The 23,679-nt window shown below is 47.1% G+C and overlaps 1 protein-coding gene across 2 annotated transcripts; it reads left to right on the forward strand.

The window, feature by feature from the left end:
- The first annotated feature begins 248 nt into the window (after positions 1-248).
- Positions 249-22,907, forward strand: HSD17B7 (hydroxysteroid 17-beta dehydrogenase 7). 2 transcript variants are annotated; one of them, XM_038758200.1, is made up of 9 exons: positions 249-283; positions 6,521-6,724; positions 11,899-11,991; positions 15,455-15,569; positions 18,926-19,120; positions 20,941-21,045; positions 21,134-21,190; positions 22,517-22,615; positions 22,746-22,907. In XM_038758200.1, exons 1-9 carry the CDS (start codon positions 249-251, stop codon positions 22,842-22,844), a joined length of 1,002 nt encoding a protein of 333 aa, XP_038614128.1. In that variant the 3' UTR covers positions 22,845-22,907. The 2 variants fall into 2 exon arrangements, with proteins under 2 accessions (XP_038614128.1, XP_038614129.1); XM_038758201.1 differs by lacking the exons at positions 15,455-15,569; positions 21,134-21,190; positions 22,517-22,615; positions 22,746-22,907 and having other exon boundaries at positions 20,941-21,025.
- The last annotated feature ends 772 nt before the right edge of the window (positions 22,908-23,679 follow it).

Raw genomic sequence — 23,679 nt, forward strand, 5'->3', positions numbered from 1 at the left:
CGGGGCGAAGGGGGAGCGGCGCGTGCTCCGTCAGGCCCCGCCCCTCGGCCCAGCGTCTCCCCACCGGGAGGTGGCGGCGGCGATTGGTCGGCGGGGCCCGAGGGGGCGGGGCCTGCCTCAGGCGGTGGGGCGCGCGGTCCGCGCACGTGCATCCGGGAGAGGGGCGTGGCAAAGAGGGGGCGGGGCCTGCCTGAGGCGCTGGAGCGAGCGGCCCGCGCGTGCGCGTCCGTGCCGGGCACGCGACCGCGATGGGGAAGGTGGTGGTGGTCACCGGGGCCAACAGGTGAGCGCGGGGCAGCGCGTTTTATTATAATAATAATGATAATAATAATGATACTGATGGCATTTATTAAGCGCTTACTATGTGCCAAGCACTGTTCTAAGCGCTGGGGAGGTGACAAGGTGATCAGGTGGTCCCACGGGGGGCTCACAGCCTTAATCCCCATTTTACAGATGAGGGAACTGAGGCCCAGAGAATAATAATAATAATGATGATGGCATTTATGAAGCGCTTACTACGTGCCAGGCACTGTTCTAAGCGCTGGGGAGGTTACAGGGTGATGAGGTTGTCCCACGGGGGGCTCACAGTCTTCATCCCCATTTTACAGATGAGGTCACTGAGGCCCAGAGAATAATAATAATGGTGGCATTTGTGAAGCACTTACTATGTGCCAGACACTGTTCTAAGCGCTGGGGAGGTGACAAGGTGATCAGGTGGTCCCACGGGGGGCTCCCAGTCTTCATGCCCATTTGACAGATGAGGTCACTGAGGCCCAGAGAATAATAATAATAATGATGATGGCATTTGTGAAGCGCTTACTGTGTGCCAGACACTGTTCTAAGCGCCGGGGAGGTGACAAGGTGATCAGGTGGTCCCACGGGGGGCTCCCAGTCTTCATCCCCATTTGACAGATGAGGTCACTGAGGCCCAGAGAATAATAATAATAATGATGATGGCATTTGTGAAGCGCTTACTATGTGCCAGGCACTGTTCTAAGCGCTGGGGAGGTGACAAGGTGATGAGGTTGTCCCACGGGGGGCTCACAGTCTTCATCCCCATTTTCCAGATGAGGTCACTGAGGCCCAGAGAATAATAATAATGATAGCATTTATGAAGCACTTACTATGTGCCAGACACTGTTCTAAGCGCTGGGGAGGTTACAAGGCGATCAGGTTGTCCCACGGGGGGCTCCCAGTCTTCATCCCCATTTGACAGACGAGGGAACTGAGGCCCAGAGAATAATAATAATGATGGCATTTGTGAAGCGCTTACTATGTGCCAGGCACTGTTCTAAGCGCTGGGGAGGTTACAAGGTGATGAGGTTGTCCCACGGGGGGCTCACCGTCTTCATCCCCATTTTCCAGATGAGGTCACTGAGGCCCAGAGAATAATAATAATGATGGTATTTATGAAGCGCTTACTATGTGCCAGGCACTGTTCTAAGCGCTGGGGAGGTGACAAGGTGATCAGGTTGTCCCACGGGGGGCTCACAGTCTTCATCCCCATTGGACAGACGAGGGAACTGAGGCCCAGAGAATAATAATAATGATGGCATTTGTTAAGCGCCTACTATGTGCCAGGCACTGTTCTAAGCGCTGGGGAGGTTACAAGGCGATCAGGTTGTCCCACGGGGGGCTCCCAGTCTTCATCCCCATTTGACAGATGAGGGAACTGAGGCCCAGAGAAGTGAAGTGACTCGCCCAAAGTCACACAGCTGCCAATAATAATAATAATAATGGTATTTCTTAATAATGATAATAATAATGAGGATGGCATTTCTTAATAATGATCATAATGATGATGATGATGATGGCATAATGATGATGGCATTTGACCAGGAGGCCTTCCCAGACTGAGCCCCTTCCTTCCTCTCCCCCTCGTCCCCCTCTCCATCCCCCCCATCTTACCTCCTTCCCTTCCCCACAGCACCTGGATAGATGGATATATGTTGGTACAGATTTATTACTCTATTTATTTATTTATTTTGTACATATCTATTCTATTTATTTTATTTTGTTAGTATGTTTGGTTTTGTTCTCTGTCTTCCCCATATAGACTGTGAGCCCACTGTTGGGTAGGGACTGTCTCTAGAAGTTGCCAACTTGGACTTCCCAAGCGCTTAGTACAGTGCTCTGCACATAGTAAGCGCTCAATAAATACGATTGATGATGATGATGATTTGGTAAGCGTTTACTATGTGCCAGGCACTGTTCTACCCGCTGGGGAGGTTACAAGGTGATCAGGTTGTCCCGTGGGGGGCTCCCAGTCTTCACCCCCATTTTACAGATGAGCCGACTGAGGCTCAGAGAAGTGAAGTGACTTGCCCAAAGTCACACAGCTAACATTTGGCAGAGCGGGGATAATAATAATAGTGATGGCGTTTGTTAAGCGCTTACTATGTGCAAAGCACTGTTCTAAGCGCTGGGGAGGTGACAAGGTGATCAGGTTGTCCCCCGGGGGGCTCACAGTCTTCATCCCCATTTTCCAGATGAGGGAACTGAGTCTCAGAGAAGTGAAGTGATTTGCCCAAAGTCACCCAGCCGACAAGTGGCGGAGCCAGGATTTGAACCCATGACCTCTGACTCCAAAGCCCGGGCTCTTTCCACTGAGTCACGCTGCTTCTCTTAACAAATGCCATCGTTATCATTATTATTATTATTACGAAATAGAGAGGCAGCGTGGCTCAATGGAAAGACCACGGACTTGGGAGTCAGAGGTCATGGGTTCCAAGTGCCTCAGTGGAAAGAGCCCGCGCTTTGGAGTCAGAGGTCATGGGTTCAAATCCCGACTCCGCCAATTGTCAGCTGGGTGACTTTGGGCAAGTCACTTCACTTCTCTGGGCCTCAGTTACCCTATCTGTAAAATGGGGATTAAGACTGTGAGCCTCACGTGGGACAAACTGATCAACTTGTATCTCCCCCAGCGCTTAGAACAGTGCTTTGCACATAGTAAGCGCTTAACAAATACCAACATTATTTTTATTATTATTAAGTACTTCCTATGTGCCGAGCACTGTTCTAAGTGTTGATGGGGGGATACAAGGCGATCAGGTTGTCCCCTGTGGGGCTCCCAGTCTTCATCCCCATTTTCCAGATGAGGGAACTGAGGCCCAGAGAAGTGACTTGCCCAAGGTCATCCAGCAGACAAGCGGCAGAGCCGGGATTAGAACCCACGACCCCTGACTCCCAAGCCCGGGCTCTTTCCACTGAGCCACGCTGGTTGATTGTAGGGAGAGGGTGGCATGGGGGGGGTCTGTGTACTAAGCTTCCCAAGCGCTTAGTACAGTGCTCTGCACACAGTAAGCGCTCAGTAAATACGGTTGATTGAATGAATGAATGAATGAATGATGTCTCCCCTTTCTAGACTGTGAGCCCACTGTTGGGTAGGGACCGTCTCTAGATGTTGCCAACTTGGACTTCCCAAGTGCTCAGTACAGTGCTCTGCACACAGTAAGCGCTCAATAAAGACGATTGAATGAATGAAAGTGGTTCGGGGGAGGCGGGGGCGAGCGTCCAAACCGGGTTTGGCCCAGTGGAAAGAGCCCGGGCTTCATCATCATCATCATCATCAATCGTATTTATTGAGCGCTTACTATGTGCAGAGCACTGTACTAAGCGCTTGGGAAGTCCAAATTGGCAACATCTAGAGACGGTCCCTACCCAACAGTGGGCTCACAGTCTAAAAGGGGGGAGACAGAGAACAAAACCAAACATACTAACAAAATAAAATAAATAGGATAGATATGTACAAGTAAAATAAATAAATAAATAAATAGAGTAATAAATATGTAGAACCATATATACATATGTACAGGTATGTATATATGAGAGAGAGCCCGGGCTTGGGCGTCAGAGGTCATGGGTTCTAATCCCGGCTCCCCCACCTGTCTGCTGTGTGACCTGGGGCAAGTCACTTCACTTCTCTGGGCCTCAGTTCCCTCATCTGTCAGATGGGGATTAATTTAATCAATGATTAAAATGGAGACTAATGAGCCCCACGTGGGCCAACCTAATCACCTTGTATCCTCCCCAGTGCTTAGAGCAGTGCTTCGCACATAGTAAGCGCTTGACAAATGTTATTATTATTATTATTATTAATCAATCAATCAATTGTACTTATTGAGCGCTTACTGTGTGCAGAGCACTGGACTAAGCGCTTGGGAAGTCCAAGTTGGCAACATATAGAGACGGTCCCTACCCAACAGTGGGCTCACAGTCTAGAAGGGGGAGACAGAGAACAAAACCAAACATATTAACAAAATAAAATAAATAGAATAGATAGGTACAAGTAAAATAAATAGATAAATAAATAGAGTAATAAATCTGTACAAACATATATACATATATACAGGTGCTGTGGGGAAGGGAAGGAGGGAAGATGGGGGGAATTGGAGAGGGGGACGAGGGGGAGAGGACGGAAGGGGCTCAGTCAGGGAAGGCCTCCTGGAGGAGGTGAGCTCTCAGTAATAATAATAATAATAATTTGAGTATTTGTTAAGCACTTACTATGTGCAAAGCACTGTTCTAAGCGCCGGGGAGGATACAGAGTGATCAGGCTGTCCCATGGGGGGCTCGCAGTCTTAATTCCCATTTTATAGATGAGGCAACTGAGGCTCAGAGAAGTGAAGTGACTTAGCCCCGAGTCACACGGCCGACAAGCGGCGGAGCTGGGATTTGAACCCGTGACACGGGGTGACCTAGCGGAAAGACCAAAGGCCTAAGGGCCAGAGGGACCTGAGTGTTGTGACCTTGGGCAAGTCACTTAACTTCTGGGTTTGTTTCCGCGTGTGGAAAATGGGAATTCAGTGTCTGACCCCCCGGGTGGGGAAGGGGCTGTGACAGAACTGATTATCCCGATTACCCCAGCGCTTAGTGCAGTGCTTGGTCCACGGAAAGCACTTAAATGCCAGACGGATGGGGTGGGTAAGAATTATTAATTAATTAATTAATAATGACATTTGTTAAGTGCTTACTAGAAGGGGGAGACAGAGAACAAAACCAAACATACTAACAAAATAAAAAAAATAGAATAGGTAGGTACAAGTAAAATAAATAGATAAATAAATAGAGTAATTCATTCATTCATTCATTCAATCGTATTTATTGAGCGCTTACTGCGTGCAGAGCACTGTACTAAGCGCTTGGGAAGTACAAGTTGGCAACATATAGAGACGGTCCCCAGTGGGCTCACAGTCTAGAAGGGGGAGACGGACAACAAAACGTGGACAGGTGTCAAGTCATCAGAATAAACAGCAATAAAGCTAGATGCACGTCATTAAGAAAATAGAATAGTAAATATGTACAAGTAAAATAGAGCAATAAATCTGTACAAACACATATACAGGTGTTGCGGGGAGGGGAAGGAGGTAGGGCGGGGGGGATGGAGAGGAGGAGACCAAAAAGTAGGGGCTGTGAGCGTGGCTCAGTGGAAGGAGCCCGGGTTTTGGAGTCAGAGGTCCTGGGTTCAAATCCTGGCCAGGCAGACGGGTGACTCAGACCAGGCCACACCCCTCCTAATAATAATTATCTGTGGTATTCGTTAAGCACTTACTATGAGGTAGATATTGTGCTAAGCGCTGGGGTAGATAGGAGATGACTGGGTTGGACGCAGTCCCTGTCCCACATAGGGCTCCCCATTTTACAGATGAGGCAACCGAGGATCAGAGAAGTGAAGTGTCGTGCCCAGGTGGTGGAGCTGGGATTCGAAACCAGGTCCTTCTGACCCAGGTCCGGGCTCTATCATCATCATCAATCGTATTTAGTGAGCGCTTACTATGTGCAGAGCACTGCACTAAGCGCTTGGGAAGTACAAATTGGCAACATCTAGAGACAGTCCCTACCCAACAGTGGGCTCACAGTCTAAAAGGGGGAGACAGAGAACAAAACCAAACATATTAACAAAATAAAATAAATAGGATAGATATGTACAAATAAAATAAATAAATAGAGTAAAAAATATGTACAAGCATATATACATATCAATCAATCAATCAATCAATCAGTCGTATTTATTGAGCGCTTACTATGTGCAGAGCACTGTACTAAGCGCTTGGGAAGTACAAATTGGCAACACATAGAGACAGTCCCTACCCAACAGTGGGCTCACAGTCTAAAAGGGGGAGACAGAGAACAGAACCAAACACACCAACAAAATAAAATAAATAGGATAGAAATGTACAAGTAAAATAAATAAATAAATAAATAAATAGAGTAATAAATATGTACAACCATATATCCATATATACAGGTGCTGTGGGGAAGGGAAGGAGGTAAGATGGGGGGATGGAGTGGGGGACGAGGGGGAGAGGAAGGAAGGGGCTCAGTCTGGGAAGGCCTCCTGGAGGAGGTGAGCTCTCAGCAGGGCCTTGAAGGGAGGAAGAGAGCGAGCTTGGCGGATGGGCTGGTCCACGGGGGGCTCACGGTCTTCATCCCCATTTGACAGATGAGCGAAGTAGGGCCTTGAATTGTTGTTATTATTGAATTATGATGATGATGATGATGATTTCTGTCGTGGGGGCAGCGGCATCGGGCTGGCGCTGTGCCAGCGGCTGCTGGCCGAGGACGAGTCCATCCACCTGTGCCTCGCCTGCCGGAACCTGCAGAAGGCGGAGGCCGCCCGGGCCTCCCTGCTGACCGCCCACCCCGACGCCCACCTGTCCACCGTCCGCCTCGACGTCAGCAGCCTGGACTCCGTGCTCGGGGCCGCCCGGGACCTCAAACTCAGGTGGGCCTCTCTTCAATAATAATAATCATAATGATGGTATTCGAATCATCATCATCAATCATATTTATTGAGCGCTTACTGTGTGCAGAGCACCGGACTAAGCGCTTGGGAAGTCCAAGTTGGCAACGTCTAGAGACGGTCCCTGCCCAACAGTGGGCTCACGGTCTAGAAGGGAAGAGGGGACACAGGGCCCGGAATCAATCAATCAATCAATCAATCAATCGTATTTATTGAGCGCTTACTATGCGCAGAGCACCGGACTGAGCGCTTGGGAAGTCCAAGTTGGCAACGTCTAGAGACAGTCCCTGCCCAACAGCGGGCTCACGGTCTAGAAGGGAAGAGGGGACACAGGGCCCGGAATCAATCAATCAATCAATCAATCGTATTTATTGAGCGCTTACTATGTGCAGAGCACCGGACTAAGCGCTTGGGAAGTCCAAGTTGGCAACATCTAGAGACGGTCCCTGCCCAACAGTGGGCTCACAGTCTACAAGGGGGAGACAGAGAACAAAACCAAACAGACTAACAAAATAAAATAAATAGAATAGATATGTACAGGTAAAATAAATAAATAAATAGATTAATAAATCTGTACAAACATATGTACATATATACAGGTGCTGTGGGGAAGGGAAGGGGGTAAGATGGGATGGAGAGGGGGACGAGGGGGAGAGGAAGGAAGGGGCTCAGTTTGAAGGATGATGTGGAAGCAGCGTGGCTCAGTGGAAAGAGCCCGGGCTTTGGAGTGAGAGGTCACGGGTTCAAAAATCCCGGCTCCACCACTTGTCAGCTGGGTGACTTTGGGGAAGTCATTTCACTTCCCTGGGCCTCAGTGACCTCATCTGGAAAATGGGGATGAAGACTGGGAGCCCCTTGTAACCTCCCCAGTGCACATAGTAAGCGCTTTATACGTGCCATTGTTATTATTATTTTAGAGAAGCAGCGTGGCCCAGTGGAAGGAGCCCAGGCTTTGGAGTCAGAGGTCGTGGGTTCGAGTGCCGGCTCCACCACAAGTCTGCTGTGTGACCTTGGGCAAGTCACTTAGCTTCTCTGAGCCTCAGTGCCCTCATCTGTAAAAATGGGGATTAAGACTGTGAGCCCCACGTGGGACAACTTGATCACATTGTATCCCCCGCCAGCGCTTAGAACAGTGCTTTGCACATAGTAAGCGCTTAACAAATGCCATCATCATCATCATCGTTATTTGTTAAGCGCTTACTATGGGCAAAACACCGTTCTAAGCGCTGGGGAGGTTACAAGGTGATCTTCTAGACTGTGAGCCCACTGTTGGGTAGGGACCGTCTCTATATGTTGCCAAATTGGACTTCCCAAGCGCTTAGTACAGTTCTCTGCCCACAGTAAGCGCTCAATAAATACGATTGATTGATTGATTGATCCGGTTGGCCCACGGCGGGCCCGCAGCTTTAATCCCCATTTTCCAGATGAGGGAACTGAGGCCCGGAGATGTGAAGTGACTTGCCCGAAGTCACACAGCTGACAGTTGGCGGAGCCGGGATTTATAATAATAATAACAATAATGATGGCGTTTATTAAGTGCTTACTATGTGCAAAGCACCGTTCTAAGCACTGGGGAGGTTACAAGGTGATCAGGTTGGCCCACGGGGGGCTCGCAGCTTTAATCCCCATTTTCCAGATGAGGGAACTGAGGCCCGGAGATGTGAAGTGACTTGCCCAAAGTCACACAGCTGACAGTTGGGGGAGCCGGGATTTATAATAATAATTATAATGATGGCGTTTATTAAGTGCTTACTATGTGCAAAGCACCGTTCTAAGTGCTGGGGAGGTTACAAGGTGATCAGGTTGTCCCACGGGGGGCTTGCAGGTTTAATCCCCATTTTCCAGATGAGGGAACTGAGGCCCGGAGATGTGAAGTGACTTGCCCGAAGTCACACAGTTGACAGTTGGGGGAGCCGGGATTTATAATAATAATTATAATGATGGTGTTTATTAAGCGCTTACTATGTGCAAAGCACCGTTCTAAGTGCTGGGGAGGTTACAAGGTGATCAGGTTGTCCCACGGGGGCTCACCGTCTTCACCCCCAATTTCCAGATGAGGAAACTGAGGCCCAGAGAAGTGAAGTGACTTGCCCAAAGTCACCCAGCTGACAGCTGGCGGAGCCGGGGTTCGAACCCACGACCTCTGAGTCCAAAGCCCGGGCTCTTTCCCCAGCTTCTCTTGTCTGTCTGCGTGACCTTGGGCGAGTCGCCTCTCCGGGCCCCGGTTTCCTCATCCGTAAGCGGGGATTAAGACGGTGTGCCCCACGCGGGGCGTGGACCGCGTCCGACCGCGTCCGACCAAGCGCTTAGTACAGTGCTCTGCACATAGTAAGCGCTCAATAAATACGATTGATTGATTGATTGATAGCCGGGCTCCACCTCGGCGCCCAGTACAGCGTCGAAGCCGCGTCGAAGCGCCGTCCGAATTTCCGTCTACGGGCGGGATTGGAACCTGGGTCTCCAGGCCTCGGACGGCGGCGGTCACACGGGCGACTTCCCCCGGCCTCCGAGTCACTCGATTTCGTACGTATTTTTTTTACTCTATTTATTTATTTTATTTGTACGTATCTATTCTATTTATTTTATTTTGTTAGTATGTTCGGTTTTGTTCTCTGTCTCCCCCTTTTAGACTGTGAGCCCACTGTTGGGTAGGGACTGTCTCTATATATTACCAGCTTGTACTTCCCAAGCGCTTAGTACAATGCTCTGCACATAGTAAGCGCTCAGTAAATACGATTGATGATGATGATGATGATGATATTTCCCAATCTCCTACTACCCGTGGGCGTTCAGTAGATACTACTTGCAAAATGCCCCCAGACCTTGGGTTTTGTAACTCCCTTAGCTCTCCCCTCTTGGGCAAACTTTCCCCTTCACCCTCTTGGGCAAACTCTGGCGTTCACCCTCTGGGGCGAGCGATCGCAGATTTATCCCTAATAATAAATAATGATGGCACTTATCAAGCGCTTACTATGTGCAGAGCACTGTTCTAAGCGCCGGGGAGGTTACAAGGTGATCTATCAATCAATCAATCATATGACTCAGACTGTGAGCCCACTGTTGGGTAGGGACTGTCTCTATATGTTGCCAGTTTGTACTTCCCAAGCGCGTAGTACAGTGCTCTGCACACAGTAAGCGCTCAATAAATACGATTGATGATGATGATGATGATTTATTGAGCGCTTGCTGTGTGCAGAGCACTGTACTAAGCGCTTGGGAAGTCCAAGTTGTCAACATATAGAAACGGTCCCTACCCGACAGTGGACTCACAGTCTAGAAGACCGTCCGTATATGTTGCCAACTTGGACTTCCCAAGCACTTAGTCCAGTGCTCTGCACACAGTAAGCGCTCAATAAATACGATTGAATAATAATAATAATGGCATTTGTTAAGCGCTTACTATGTGCGGAGCACTGTTCTAAGCGCAGATGAGGTAACTGAGGCCCAGAGAAGTGAAGTGACTTGCCCAAAGCCACCCAGCTGACAAGTGGCGGAGCCGGGATTTGAACCCATGACCTCGGACTCCAAAGCCCATGAATCAGGTTGTCCCACGGGGGGGCTCACAGGCATTAGAGAAGCAGCGTGGCTCAATGGAAAGAGCCCGGGCTTTAGAGTCAGAGGTCACGGGTTCAAATCCCGTCTCCGCCAATTGTCAGCTGGGTGACTTGGGGCAAGTCACTTCATCATCATCATCAATCGTGTTTATTGAGCGCTTGCTATGTGCAGAGCACTGTACTAAGCGCTTGGGAAGTACAAATTGGCAACACATAGAGACAGTCCCTACCCAACAGTGGGCTCACAGTCTAAAAGGGGGAGACAGAGAACAAAACCAAACATACTAACAAAATAAAATTAATAGAATAGATATGTACAAGCAAAATAAATAAATAAATAGAGTAATAAATATGTACAAACATATATACATTCACTTCTCTGGGCCTCAGTTCCCTCATCTGTCAAATGGGGATGAAGACCGTGAGCCCCACGTGGGACAACCTCATTACCTTGTAGCCCCCCCCAGTGCTTAGAACAGTGCTTTGCACATAGTAAGCGCTTAATAAATGCCATTATTATAATTATTATCATCCCCATTTTCCAGATGAGGTCACTGAGGCCCGGAGAAGTGAATCAGGTTGTCCCACGGTGGGGGGGCTCCCAGGCAACATCCCCATTTTCCAGATGAGGTCACTGAGAAGCGAAGTGACTCACCCAGAGTCACCCAGCTGACAAGTGGTGGAGCCGGCATTTGAACCCATGACCTCGGCCTCCCAAGCCCGGGCTCTTTAATAATCAATCGTACTTAATATAATATAATAATATTTAATATAATATAATATATAATAATTTATAATATAATAATGATGGTATTTGCTAAGCGCTTACTGTGTGCAAAGCACTGTTCTAAGCGCCGGGGAGGTTGCAAGGTGATCAGGCGGTCCCACGGGGGGCTCCAAGTCCCCATTTGACAGATGAGGGAACTGAGGCCCAGAGAAGTGAAGCGACTTGCCCAAAGTCACAGAGCTGACAGTTGGCGGAGCCGGGATTTGAACCCCTGACCTCGGACTCCATCATCATCATCATCAACATCATCATCAATCGTATTTATTGAGCGCTTACTATGTGCAGAGCACTGGACTAAGCGCTTGGGAAGTACAAATTGGCAACATCTAGAGACAGTCCCTACCCACCAGTGGGCTCACAGTCTAAAAGGGGGAGACAGAGAACAAAACCAAACATACTAACAAAATAAAATAAATAGAATAGATATGTACAAGTAAAATTAATAGAGTAATAAATCTGTACAAACATATATACATATATGCAGGGGCTGTGGGGAAGGGAAGGAGGTAAGATGGGGGGGATGGAGAGGGGGACGAGGGGGAGAGGAAGGAAGGGGCTCAGTCTGGGAAGGCCTCCTGGAGGAAGGGAAGGAGGTAAGATAGGGGGGATGGAGGGGGGACGAGGGGGAGAGGAAGGAAGGGGCTCAGTGTGGGAAGGCCTCCTGGAGGAGGTGAGCTCTCAGTAGGGCCTTGAAGGGAGGAAGAGAGCGAGCTTGGCGGGTGGGCAGAGGGATTGGGGGCATTCCGGGCCCGGGGGAGCCCAAAGCCCGGGCTGTTGCCACTGAGTCACGCTGATGGCGGGTCTGTGTTGCGCAGGTTTCAGCGGTTGGACTTCCTGTATCTGAACGCGGGGGTCATGCCTAACCCCAAACTGAACACCAAAGCACTCCTCTCCAGCTTTTTCTCCAGGTAAGTTTCCTCCCGGGGGGGCGTCCAGCTAATTCTCCTCTGGGGGAGACTCCTCTTGGCCCCGTTTTTCCCCTCCCTTCGGGGAAATGCCGATTGACGGTCAAAATGCCCAGTCAAAATGGCGGGTCATGCCCTGACTGCATTCATTCATTCATTCATTCATTCAGTCGTATTTATTGAGCGCTTCTTGCGTGCAGAGCACTGTACTGAGCGCTTGGGAAGTCCAAGTTGGCAACATAGAGAGACGGTCCCTACCCAACAGCGGGCTCACAGTCTAGACTTCAAAGGACAGCCACCCCCCGCCAAGAGGATTCTGGAAAGGGAATGGTGACTAGACTGTGAGCCCACTGTTGGGTAGGGACTGTCTCTAGATGTTGCCAACTTGGACTTCCCAAGCGCTCAGTACAGTGCTCTGCACGCAATAAGCGCTCAATAAAGACGATTGAATGAATCATCATCATCATCAATCCTATTTATTGAGCGCTTACTGTGTGCAGAGCACTGTACTAAGCACTTGGGAGGTACAAATTGGCAACACATAGAGACGGTCCCTACCCAACAGTGGGCTCACAGTCTAAAAGGGGGAGACAGAGAACAAACCAAACATACTAACAAAATAAAATAAATGAATAAATAAATGAATGAATGAATGTGGTGCTCAAGGGGGGCGGGGAGAGGACCGGTGAAGAATTGGGGCGCTTGGGCCGGGGGTGGTCACTTCATTCACTCATTCAATCGTATTTATTGAGCGCTTACTGTGTGCAGGGCACTGGACTGAACGCTTGGTACTTACTTGAGTAATAATAATAATAATGAGGGTATTTGTCAAGCGCTTACTATGTGCCAAGCACCGTTCTAAGCGCTGGGGAGGTTACAAGGTGATCACTTGAATAATAATAATAATAATGATGGTATTTGTTAAGCGCTTACTATGTGCAAAGCACTGTTCTAAGCACTGGGGAGGTTACAAGGTGATCACTTGAGTAATAATAATAATAATAATAATAATAATGATGGTATTTGTCAAGCGCTTACTATGTGCTGAGCACTGTTCTAAGTGCTGGGGAGGTTACAAGGTGATCACTTGAGTGATAATAATAATAATAATGATGATGGTATTTGTGAAGCGCTTACCATGTGCCGAGCACTGTTCTAAGCGCTGGGGAGGTTACAAGGTGATCACTTGGGTAATAATAATAATAATAGTGAAGGTATTTGTTAAGCGCTTACTATGTGCCAAGCACCGTTCTAAGCTCTGGGGAGGTTACGAGGTGATCACTTGAGTAATAATAAATGATGGTATTTGTTAAGCGCTTACTATGTGCCAAGCACCGTTCTAAGCACTGGGGAGGTTACAAGGTGATCACTTGAGTAATAATAATGATGGTATTTGTTAAGCGCCTACTGTGTGCCAAGCACCGTTCTAAGCACGGGGGAGGTTACAAGGTGATCACTTGAGTAATAATAATAATAATAATAGTGATGGTATTTGTTAACCGCTTACTATGTGTCAAGCACTGTTCTAAGTGCTGGGGAGGTTACAAGGTGATCACTTGAGTAATAATAATAATGATGGTATTTGTTAAGCGCTTACTATGTGCCAAGCACCGTTCTAAGCGCCAGGGAGGTTTCAAGGTGATCACTTGAGTAATAATAACAATAATAATGATGGTATTTGTTAAGCGCTTACTATGTGCCAAGTACCGTTCTAAGCACTCGCGAGGTTACAAGGTGATCACTTGAATAATAATAATAATAATAATAACAATAATGGTATTTGTTAAGCGCTTACTATGTGCCAAGCACTGCTCTAAGCGCCGGGGAGGTTTCAAGATGATCACTTGAGTAATAATAGTAATAACAATGATGGTATTTGTCAAGCGCTTACTATGTGCCAAGCACCGTTCTAAGCGCTGGGGAGGTTACAAGGTGATCACTTGAGTAATAATAAGAATAATAATAATAATGGTATTTGTCAAGCGCTTACTATGTGCAAAGCACTGTTCTAAGCGCTACGGAGGTTACAAGGTGATCACAAGTAATAATAATAATAATAATAATGTTGGTATTTGTCAAGCGCTTACTATGTGCCGAGCACTGTTCTAAGCGCTGGGGAGGTTACAAGGTGATCACTTGAGTAATAATAATAATGATGGTATTTGTTAAGCGCTTACTACGTGCCAAGCACCGTTCTAAGCGCCAGGGAGGTTTCAAGGTGATCACTTGAGTAATAATAACAATAATAATGATGGTATTTGTTAAGCGCTTACTATGTGCCAAGTACCGTTCTAAGCACTCGCGAGGTTACAAGGTGATCACTTGAATAATAATAATAGTAATAATAATAATGATGGTATTTGTTAAGCGCTTACTATGTGCCAAGCACTGTTCTAAGCGCCGGGGAGGTTTCAAGATGATCACTTGAGTAATAATAGTAATAAGAATGATGGTATTTGTCAAGCGCTTACTATGTGCAAAGCACCGTTCTAAGCGCTGGGGAGGTTACAAGGTGATCACTTGAGTAATAATAATAATAATAATAATAATAATGGTATTTGTCAAGCGCTTACTATGTGCAAAGCACTGTTCTAAGCGCTGCGGAGGTTACAAGGTGATCACAAGTAATAATAATAATAATAATGTTGGTATTTGTCAAGCGCTTACTATGTGCCGAGCACTGTTCTAAGCGCTGGGGTGGTTACAAGGTGATCACAAATAATGATAATAATAATAATGATGGTATTTGTTAAGCGTTTACTATGTGCCAAGCACCGTTCTAAGCGCTGGGGAGGTTACAAGGTGATCACTTGAGTAATAATAATAATGATGGTATTTGTTAAGCGCCTACTGTGTGCAAACCACTGTTCTAAGCGCTGGATAATAAATAGAGTAATAAATACTCTATTTATTTATTTATTTTAATTGTACATATCTATTCTATTTTATTTTGTTAGTATGTTTGGTTTTGTCTCCCCCTTTTAGATTGTGAGCCCACTGTTGGGTAGGGACCGCCTCTAGATGTTGCCAATGTGTACTTCCCAAGCGCTTAGTCCGGTGCCCTGCACACAGTAAGCGCTCAATAAATACGATTGATGATGGTGATGGAGAGGTTACAAGGTGATCACTTGAGTAATAATAATGATGGTATTTGAACGGTGCTTGGCACATAGCAAGCGCTTAATAAATCATCAATCGTATTTATTGAGCGCTTACTATGTGCAGAGCACTGTACTAAGCGCTTGGGAAGTACAAATTGGCGACATATAGAGACAGTCCCTACCCAACAGTGGGTGCCATCATTAGTAGTATTATTATGTGCCAAGCACTGTTCTAGAGCGCCGGAGCGCGTCCCCACCCCAGCGCTCAGTACAGTGCCTGGCATGGAGTAAGCGCTTATCAGACACCGTAAAAAGAGCCCGAAAAATCAAATGGGGTGGACGCCCCCCGATCCCCTCCCTCGCAGAGACCTTTTCCACGTGGTGTCCACCGCGGACGGACTGCTGACCCAGGAGGACGGCATCACGGCCGACGGCCTGCAGGAAGTGTTTGCCACCAATGTCTTCGGCCACTTCGTCCTGGTAATAGTCAGAATTACGGTATTTATTAAGCGCCTACTCCGTGCCGAGCACTGTTGTAAGCGGGGGGGGGGGGAGACACCAGCTAATCCCGTGGGACGAATAAAATAATAACAATAGTGATGATGGTATTTGTTAAGCGCTTGCTACGGGCGAAGCACTGTTCTTAGCGCTGGGGAGGGTACGTGATGGCATTTGTTAAGCGCTTACTACGTGCTAAGCGCTGGGGAGGTGATGAGGTTGTCCCCCGGGGGGCTCACAGTCTTCATCCCCATTTTCCAGATGAGGGAACTGAGGCCCAGAGAAGTGGAGTTGCTTAAAGTCACCCAGATGACGGTTGGCGGAGCCGGGATTTGAATCCATAATAATAATAATAATGATGATGGCATTTGTTAAGCGCTTACTACGTGCAAAGCACTGTTCTAAGCGCTGGGGAGGTTACAGGGTAATCAGATTGTCCCACGTGGGGCTCGCAGTCTTCATCCCCATTTTACAGTTGAGGTAACTGAGGCACGGAGAAGCTAAGTGACTTGCCCAAGGTCACCCAGCTGACAATTGGCGGAGCCGGGATTTGAACCCATAATAATAATAATAATGATGATGATGGCATTTGTTAAGCGCTTACTACGTGCAAAGCACTGCTCTAAGCGCTGGGGGGGTTACAAGGTAATCAGATTGTCCCGCGTGGGGCTCGCAGTCTTAATCCCCATTTTACAGTTGAGGTAACTGAGGCACGGAGAAGCTAAGTGACTTGCCCAAGGTCACCCAGCTGACAATTGGCGGAGCCGGGATTTGAACCCATAATAATAATAATAATAATAATAATAATGATGATGGCATTTGTTAAGTGCTTACTATGTGCAAAGCACTGTTCTAAGCGCTGGGGAGGTTATAAGGTAATCAGATTGTCAATCAATCAATCGTATTTATTGAGCACTTACTGTGTGCAGAGCACTGTACTGAGCACTTGGGAAGTCCAAGTTGGCAACATAGGGAGACGGTCCCTACCCAACAGTGGGCTCACAGTCTAGAAGGGGGAGACAGACAACAAAACAAAACATACTAACAAAATAAAATAAATAGAATAAATATGTACAAATAAAATAAATCATGGGTTCTAATCCCGGCTCCACCACGTGTCAGCTGTGTGACCGTGGGCAAGCCACTTCACTTCTCTGGGCCTCAGTTCCCTCATCTGTAAAATGGGGATTAAGACTGGGAGCCCCACGAGGGACAACCTGATCACCTTGTATCTCCCCCAGTGCTTAGAACAGTGCTTGGCACATACTAAGCGTTTAACAAATGCCATCATTATTACTATTACTATTTGGTAAGCACTTCCTCTGTGCCAGGCACTGTACTAATCTGTGGGCTAGCCACAAGCAAATCAATCAATCAGTCAATCAATCGTATTTATTGAGCACTTACTGTGTGCAGAGCACTGGACTGAGCGCTTGGGAAGTCCAAGTTTTCAACATCTAGAGACGGTCCCTGCCCAACGGTGGGCTCACAGTCTAGAATGGGGAGACAGTGAACAAAACCAAACATATTAACAAAATAAAATAGAATAGATATGTACAAGTAAAATAAATAAATAGAATAATAAATATGTACAAACATAAACAGGATAAATAAAATAAATAGAATAGATATGTACAAGTAAAATAAATAGAGTAACAAATATGTACAAACATATACAGGATAAATAAAATAGAATAGATATGCACAAGTAAAATGAATAAATAAATAGAGTAACAAAGATGTACAAACATATATACAGGATAAATAAAATAAATAGAATAGATATGTACAAGTAAAATAAATAAATAGAGTAACAAATATGTACAAGTATATATACAGGATAAATAAAATAAATAGACTAGATATGTACAAGTAAAATGAATAAATAAATAGAGTAATAACTATGTACAAACATATATACAGGATAAATAAAATAAGTAGAATAGATATGTACAAGTTAAATAAATAGAGTAACAAATATGTACAAACATATATACAGGATAAAAAAATAAATAGAATAGATATGTACAAGTAAAATAAATAAATAAATAGAGTAGTAAATATGTGCAAACATATATACAGGATAAATAAAATAAATAGAATAGATGTGTACAAGTAAAATAAATAAATAAATAGCGTAACAAATATGTACAAACATATATACAGGATAAATAAAATAAATAGATGTGTACACGTAAAATGAATAAATAAATAGAGTAACAAATATGTACAAACATATATACAGGATAAATAAAATAAATAGAATAGATATGTACCAGTAAAATAAATGGAGTAATAAATATGTACAAACATATATACAGGATAAATAAAATAAATAGAATAGATATGTACCAGTAAAATAAATAAATAGAGTAACAAATATGTACAAACATATATACAGGATAAACAAAATAAATAGAATAGATATGTACCAGTAAAATAAATAGAGTAACAAATATGTACAAACATATATACAGGATAAATAAATAGAATAGATATGTACAAGTAAAATAAATAGAGTAACAAATATGTACAAACATATATACAGGATAAATAAAATAAATAGAATAGATATGTACAAGTAAAATAAATAGAGTAACAAATATGTACAAACATTTATACAGGATAAATAAAATAAATAGAATAGATATGTACAAGTAAAATAAATAGAGTAACAAATATGTACAAACATTTATACAGGATAAATAAAATAAATAGAATAGATATGTACAAGTAAAATAAATAAATAGAGTAACAAATATGTACAAACATATATACAGGATAAGTAAAATAAATAGAATAGATATGTACAAGTAAAATAAATAAATAGAGTAACAAATATGTACAAACATATATACAGGATAAGTAAAATAAATAGAATAGATATGTACAAGTAAAATAAATAAATAGAGTAAAAAATATGTACAAACATATATACAGGATATATATACATAAATCTTGCCTCTGTCTCGTATGGGCCTCGCAGTCAGTAAGCGCTCAATAAATACGATTGAATGAATGAATGAACAAGTTGGCAACATATAGAGATGGAGGAAGCGGGAGAGAGCGTCAGCTGTGTGACCTTGGGCAAGTCACTCGACTTCTCTGGGCCTCAGTTCCCCCATCTGTAAAATGGGGGATTGAGACTGCATCCTTGCATCCTCCCCGGCGCTTAGGACAGTGCTTGGCACGTAGTAAGCGCTTAACAAATGGTGTCATTAGTGTTATTATTATTATCTCCGGGACGAGAGGGGCGGCAGTGGGGACCGCGGGCGCCGAGGCTGCCGGGAAGGGCCCGCTTCCTCGGAGCGCGTTCCCGGAGCCCGCCTCGCCCGCAGATCCGGGAGCTGGAGCCGCTGCTGTGCCGCCCCGAGTCCCCGTCCCGCCTGGTCTGGACGTCCTCGAACAACGCCCGGAGGTCCAACTTCAGCCTGGCCGACGTCCAGCACAGCCGGGGCCGGGAGCCGTACAGCTCGTCCAAGTACGTCACCGACCTGCTGAGCGTCGCCCTCAACCGCAACCTCAACGCCCAGGTGGGTCCTGCTCAGTAAAGAGTCATCATGTTGGTATTTATTAAGCGCTTCCCACGTGCCGAGCACTGTCCTGAGCGCCGGGGCAGATACAAGGTGATCAGGTTGTCCCACGGGGGGCTCACGGTCTTCGTCCCTGTTTGACAGATGAGGAAACTGAGGCCCGGGGAAGTGACGAGACCTTCCCAAGGTCACGCGGCTGAGAAGTGGCAGAGGCGGGATTAGAACCCGTGACCTCTGGCTCTTTCCACTGAGCCGACGAGACTTTCCCAGAGAAGCAGCGTGGCTCAGTGGAAAAGAGCACAGGCTTTGGGGTCAGAGGACACGGGTTCAAATCCCGGCTCTGCCAATTGTCAGCCGGGTGGCTGTGGGCAAGTCACTTCACTTCTCTGGGCCTCAGTTCCCTCATCTGGAAAATGGGGATGAAGACTATGAGCCCCCCGTGGGACAACCTGATCACCTTGTAACCTCCCCAGCGCTTAGAACGGTGCTTTGCACATAGTAAGTGCTTAATAAATGCCATTATTATTATTATTATAAGTCACACAGCCGATAAGTGGCAGTGGCGGGATTAGAACCCATGACCTCTGGCTCCCAAGCCCGGCCCCTTTCCACTGAGCCACGTTGCTTCTCTACTACTACTAATAATAATGGTATTTGATAAGCGCTTACTATGTGCCAAGCACTGTTCTAAGCGCTGGGGTAGATACAAGGTAATCAGGTTGTCCCACGTGGGGCTCACAGTCTTCATCCCCATTTTCCAGCTGAGGGAACTGAGGCCCAGAGAAATGAAGTGACTTTCCCAAAGTCCCACAGCTGGTAAGTGGCGGAGCCGGGATTAGAACCCATGACCTCTGACTCCCAAGCCCGGGCTCTTTCCACTGAGCCACACTGCTTCTCTATTAATAATAATGGTATTTATTAAGCGCTTACTATGTGCCAAGCACTGTTCTAAGCACCAGGGTAGATACAAATACCAACATTATTATTATCACCTTGTAACCTCCCCAGCGCTTAGAACAGGGCTTTGCACATAGAAAGCACTTACCAAATGCCATCATTATTATTATTATTATTATGGGTTCAAACCCCGGCTCCACCAATTATCAGCTGTGTGACTTTGGGCAAGTCACTTCACTTCTCTGTGCCTCAGTTCCCTCATCTTACCATATTATTATATAATAATAGAGAAGCAGCGTGGCTCAGTGGTAAGAACTCGGGCTTTGGAGTCAGAGGTCATGGGTTCAAATCCCGGCTCCGCCAACTGTTAGCTGGGTGACTTTGGGCAAGTCACTTCACTTCTCTGGGCCTCAGCTCCCTCATCTGGAAAATGGGGATTAAGACTGTGAGCCCCTCGTGGGACAAACTGATCGACTTGTATCCTCTCCAGCGCTTAGAACAGTGCTTGGCACATAGTAAGCGCTTAAAAAAATTACTATTATTAAGTCACTTAACTTCTCTGGGCCTCAGTTCCCTCACCTGGAAAATGAGGACGAAGACTGTGAGCCCCCCGGGGGACAACCTGATCACCTTGTATCCTCTCCAGCGCTTAGAACAGTGCTTGGCACATAGTAAGCGCTTAATAAATGCCATCATTATTATTATTATTATTCTCTGGGCCTCAGTTCCCTCACCTGGAAAATGAGGATGAAGACTGTGAGCCCCCCGTGGGACAACCTGATCACCTTGTACCCTCTCCAGCGCTTAGAGCAGTGCTTGGCACATAGTAAGCGCTTAACAAAAATGCCATTATTATTATTATTATTGTGGCACGGGGATCGGAGGGGGAGAGAGAGCATGTGTGGGGACGTCTGTGTCACCAGGGCCTCTACTCGAGCGTGACGTGCCCGGGCATCGTCCTGACCAACCTGACGTACGGCATCCTGCCGCCGTTCATCTGGACCGTCCTCATGCCCATCCTGTGGCTGGTGGGTACTCCGGTTAATTAATTAATTGCGGTATTTATTGAGCGCTCACTGTTTGATAATGTCTGTGCCCCCTTTTCCTCCCGCCCAGCTGCGCTTCTTCGTGAACTCGTATACGCTGACCCCCTTCAACGGGGCCGAGGCCTTGGTAAGAAAAAGCCGCCGCCGGTTTGGGACCGTCTCCGGGCGACGGGCATCGGGGTTCCTTCATCCAGTCGTATTTATTGAGCGCTTACCGTGTGCAGAGCACTGTACTAAGCGCTTGGGAAGCCCAAGTTGGCAACGTCTAGAGACGGTCCCTACCCAACAGCGGGCTGGCAGTCTGGAAGACTGTGCCCGGGGTTGCCTCCCTTGGAAGCGGCGCGGCCTAATGGGTAGAGCCCGGGAGTCGGGAGGGCCCGGGTTCTAATCCCGCCTCTGCCTCCTGTCCGCCGGGTGACCTCCGGCGAGTCACTTCCCGTCTCTGGGCCTCAATTCCCTCATCTGGAGAATGGGGATGAAGACTGAAGATTTATTGAGTAAGCGCTCAATAAATACGGTATGAATGAATGAATGATTGTTACAGAGTAAGCGCTTAACAAATAGCGTAAAAGTGGGTGACTCGGGGCATCTGCAGGGAGGGATGGGGGGTGTGCCCGGCCCCCGCCCCCCATTCACCTGTATACATACAGGTGAATACATACAGGTGAATACATACAGGTGAATACACCTGTATACATTCACCTGTATATATGTATATATGTTTGTACATATTTATTACTCTATTTTACTTGTACATATCTATTCTATTTATTTTTTTTGTTGTTGTTAGTATGTTTTGGTTTTGTTCTCCGTCTCCCCCTTTTAGACTGTGAGCCCACTGGTGGGTAGGGACCGTCTCTATATGTTGCCAACTTGGACTTCCCAAGCGCTTAGTCCAGTGCTCTGCACACAGTAAGCGCTCAGTAAATACGATTGATTGATTGATCGATGGATTCCGGGCCCTGTGTCCCCTCTTCCCTTCTAGACCGTGAGCCCACTGTTGGGTAGGGACCGTCTCTAGATGTTGCCAACTTGGACTTCCCAAGCGCTCAGTCCAGTGCTCTGCACACAGTAAGCGCTCAGTAAATACGATTGATTGATTGATCGATGGATTCCGGGCCCTGTGTCCCCTCTTCCCTTCTAGACCGTGAGCCCGCTGTTGGGTAGGGACCGTCTCTAGATGTTGCCAACTTGGACTTCCCAAGCGCTTAGTCCAGTGCTCTGCACACAGTAAGCGCTCAGTAAATACGATTGATTGATTGATCGATTGATTCCGGGCCCTGTGTCCCCTCTTCCCTTCTAGACCGTGAGCCCACTGTTGGGTAGGAACCGTCTCTAGATGTTGCCAACTTGGACTTCCCAAGCGCTCAGTCCAGTGCTCTGCACACAGTAAGCGCTCAATAAACACGATTGATTGATCGATTGATTGATTGATTGGTTGATTGATTTCCAGGTCTGGCTGTTTCAGCAGGCTCCGGAGTCCGTGAATCCCCTCACCAAATATCACAGTTCCACCAGCGGGCTGGGACGCAACTACGTGACACCGCGGAAGGTGAGCGCGGTGGCGGGGGGGGGGGGCGTCCCCAGCCCGTCACGGCACCCGCTGAGGCGCTTACCGCGGGCCTGGCACTGTAGTGGGCGCCGGGGGTGGGTGGAAACTGATGCGATGTGACCCCTCGCAGATGGACGTGGAAGGGGAGGCCGCGGAGGAGCTGTACCAGCAGCTGCTGGATCTGGAGAGGTGCCTGAGGGCCCAGCGTCATGACCGAGGCCCCGACTAGCCCGGACCGTCGCCTCCTTGCCCCCCGGGCTGATGGAAGACCAGCTGGACGCCCCGGAGCCGCGGCGGGAGGCGGGCACGGGCCGTGGGCCGCCTTCTCATCCATTCAGTCATTAAATCGTGTTTATTGAGCGCTTACTGTGTGCAGAGCACTAGACTAATAATAGTAATGATGGCATTTATTAAGCGCTTATTATGTGCAAAGCACTGTTCTAAGCACTGGGGAGGTTACAAGGTGATCAGCTTGTCCCATGGGGGCTCACAGTCTTAATCCACCTTTTCCAGATGAGGTCACTGAGGCCCAGAGAAGTGAAGTGACTTGCCCAAAGTCACCCAGCTGACAGTTGGAGGAGCTGGGATTTGAACCCGTGACCTCTGACTCCAAAGCCCGGGCTCTTTCCACTGAGCCACGCTGCTAATAATAATGATGGCGTTTATTAAGCGCTTACTGTTTGCAAAGCACTGTTCTGAGCGCTGGGGAGGTTACAAGGTGATCAGGTTGGCCCATGGGGGCTCACAATCTTCATCCCCATTTTCCAGATGAGGTCACTGAGGCCCAGAGAAGTGAAGTCATTTGCCCAAAGTCACCCAGCTGACAGTTGGCGGAGCTGGGATTCGAACCCGTGACCTCTGACTCCAAAGCCCGGGCTCTTTCCACTGAGCCACGCTGCTAATAGTAATGATGGCGTTTATTAAGCGCTTACTGTTTGCGAAGCACTGTTCTAAGCGCTGGGGAGGTTACAAGGTGATCAGGTTGGCCCATGGGGGCTCACAGTCTTAATCCACATTTTCCAGATGAGGTCACTGAGGCCCGGAAAAGTGAAGTGACTTGCCCA

This window comes from Tachyglossus aculeatus, chromosome 16 (assembly GCF_015852505.1).
Source record: "Tachyglossus aculeatus isolate mTacAcu1 chromosome 16, mTacAcu1.pri, whole genome shotgun sequence".
NCBI lineage: Eukaryota > Metazoa > Chordata > Mammalia > Monotremata > Tachyglossidae > Tachyglossus > Tachyglossus aculeatus.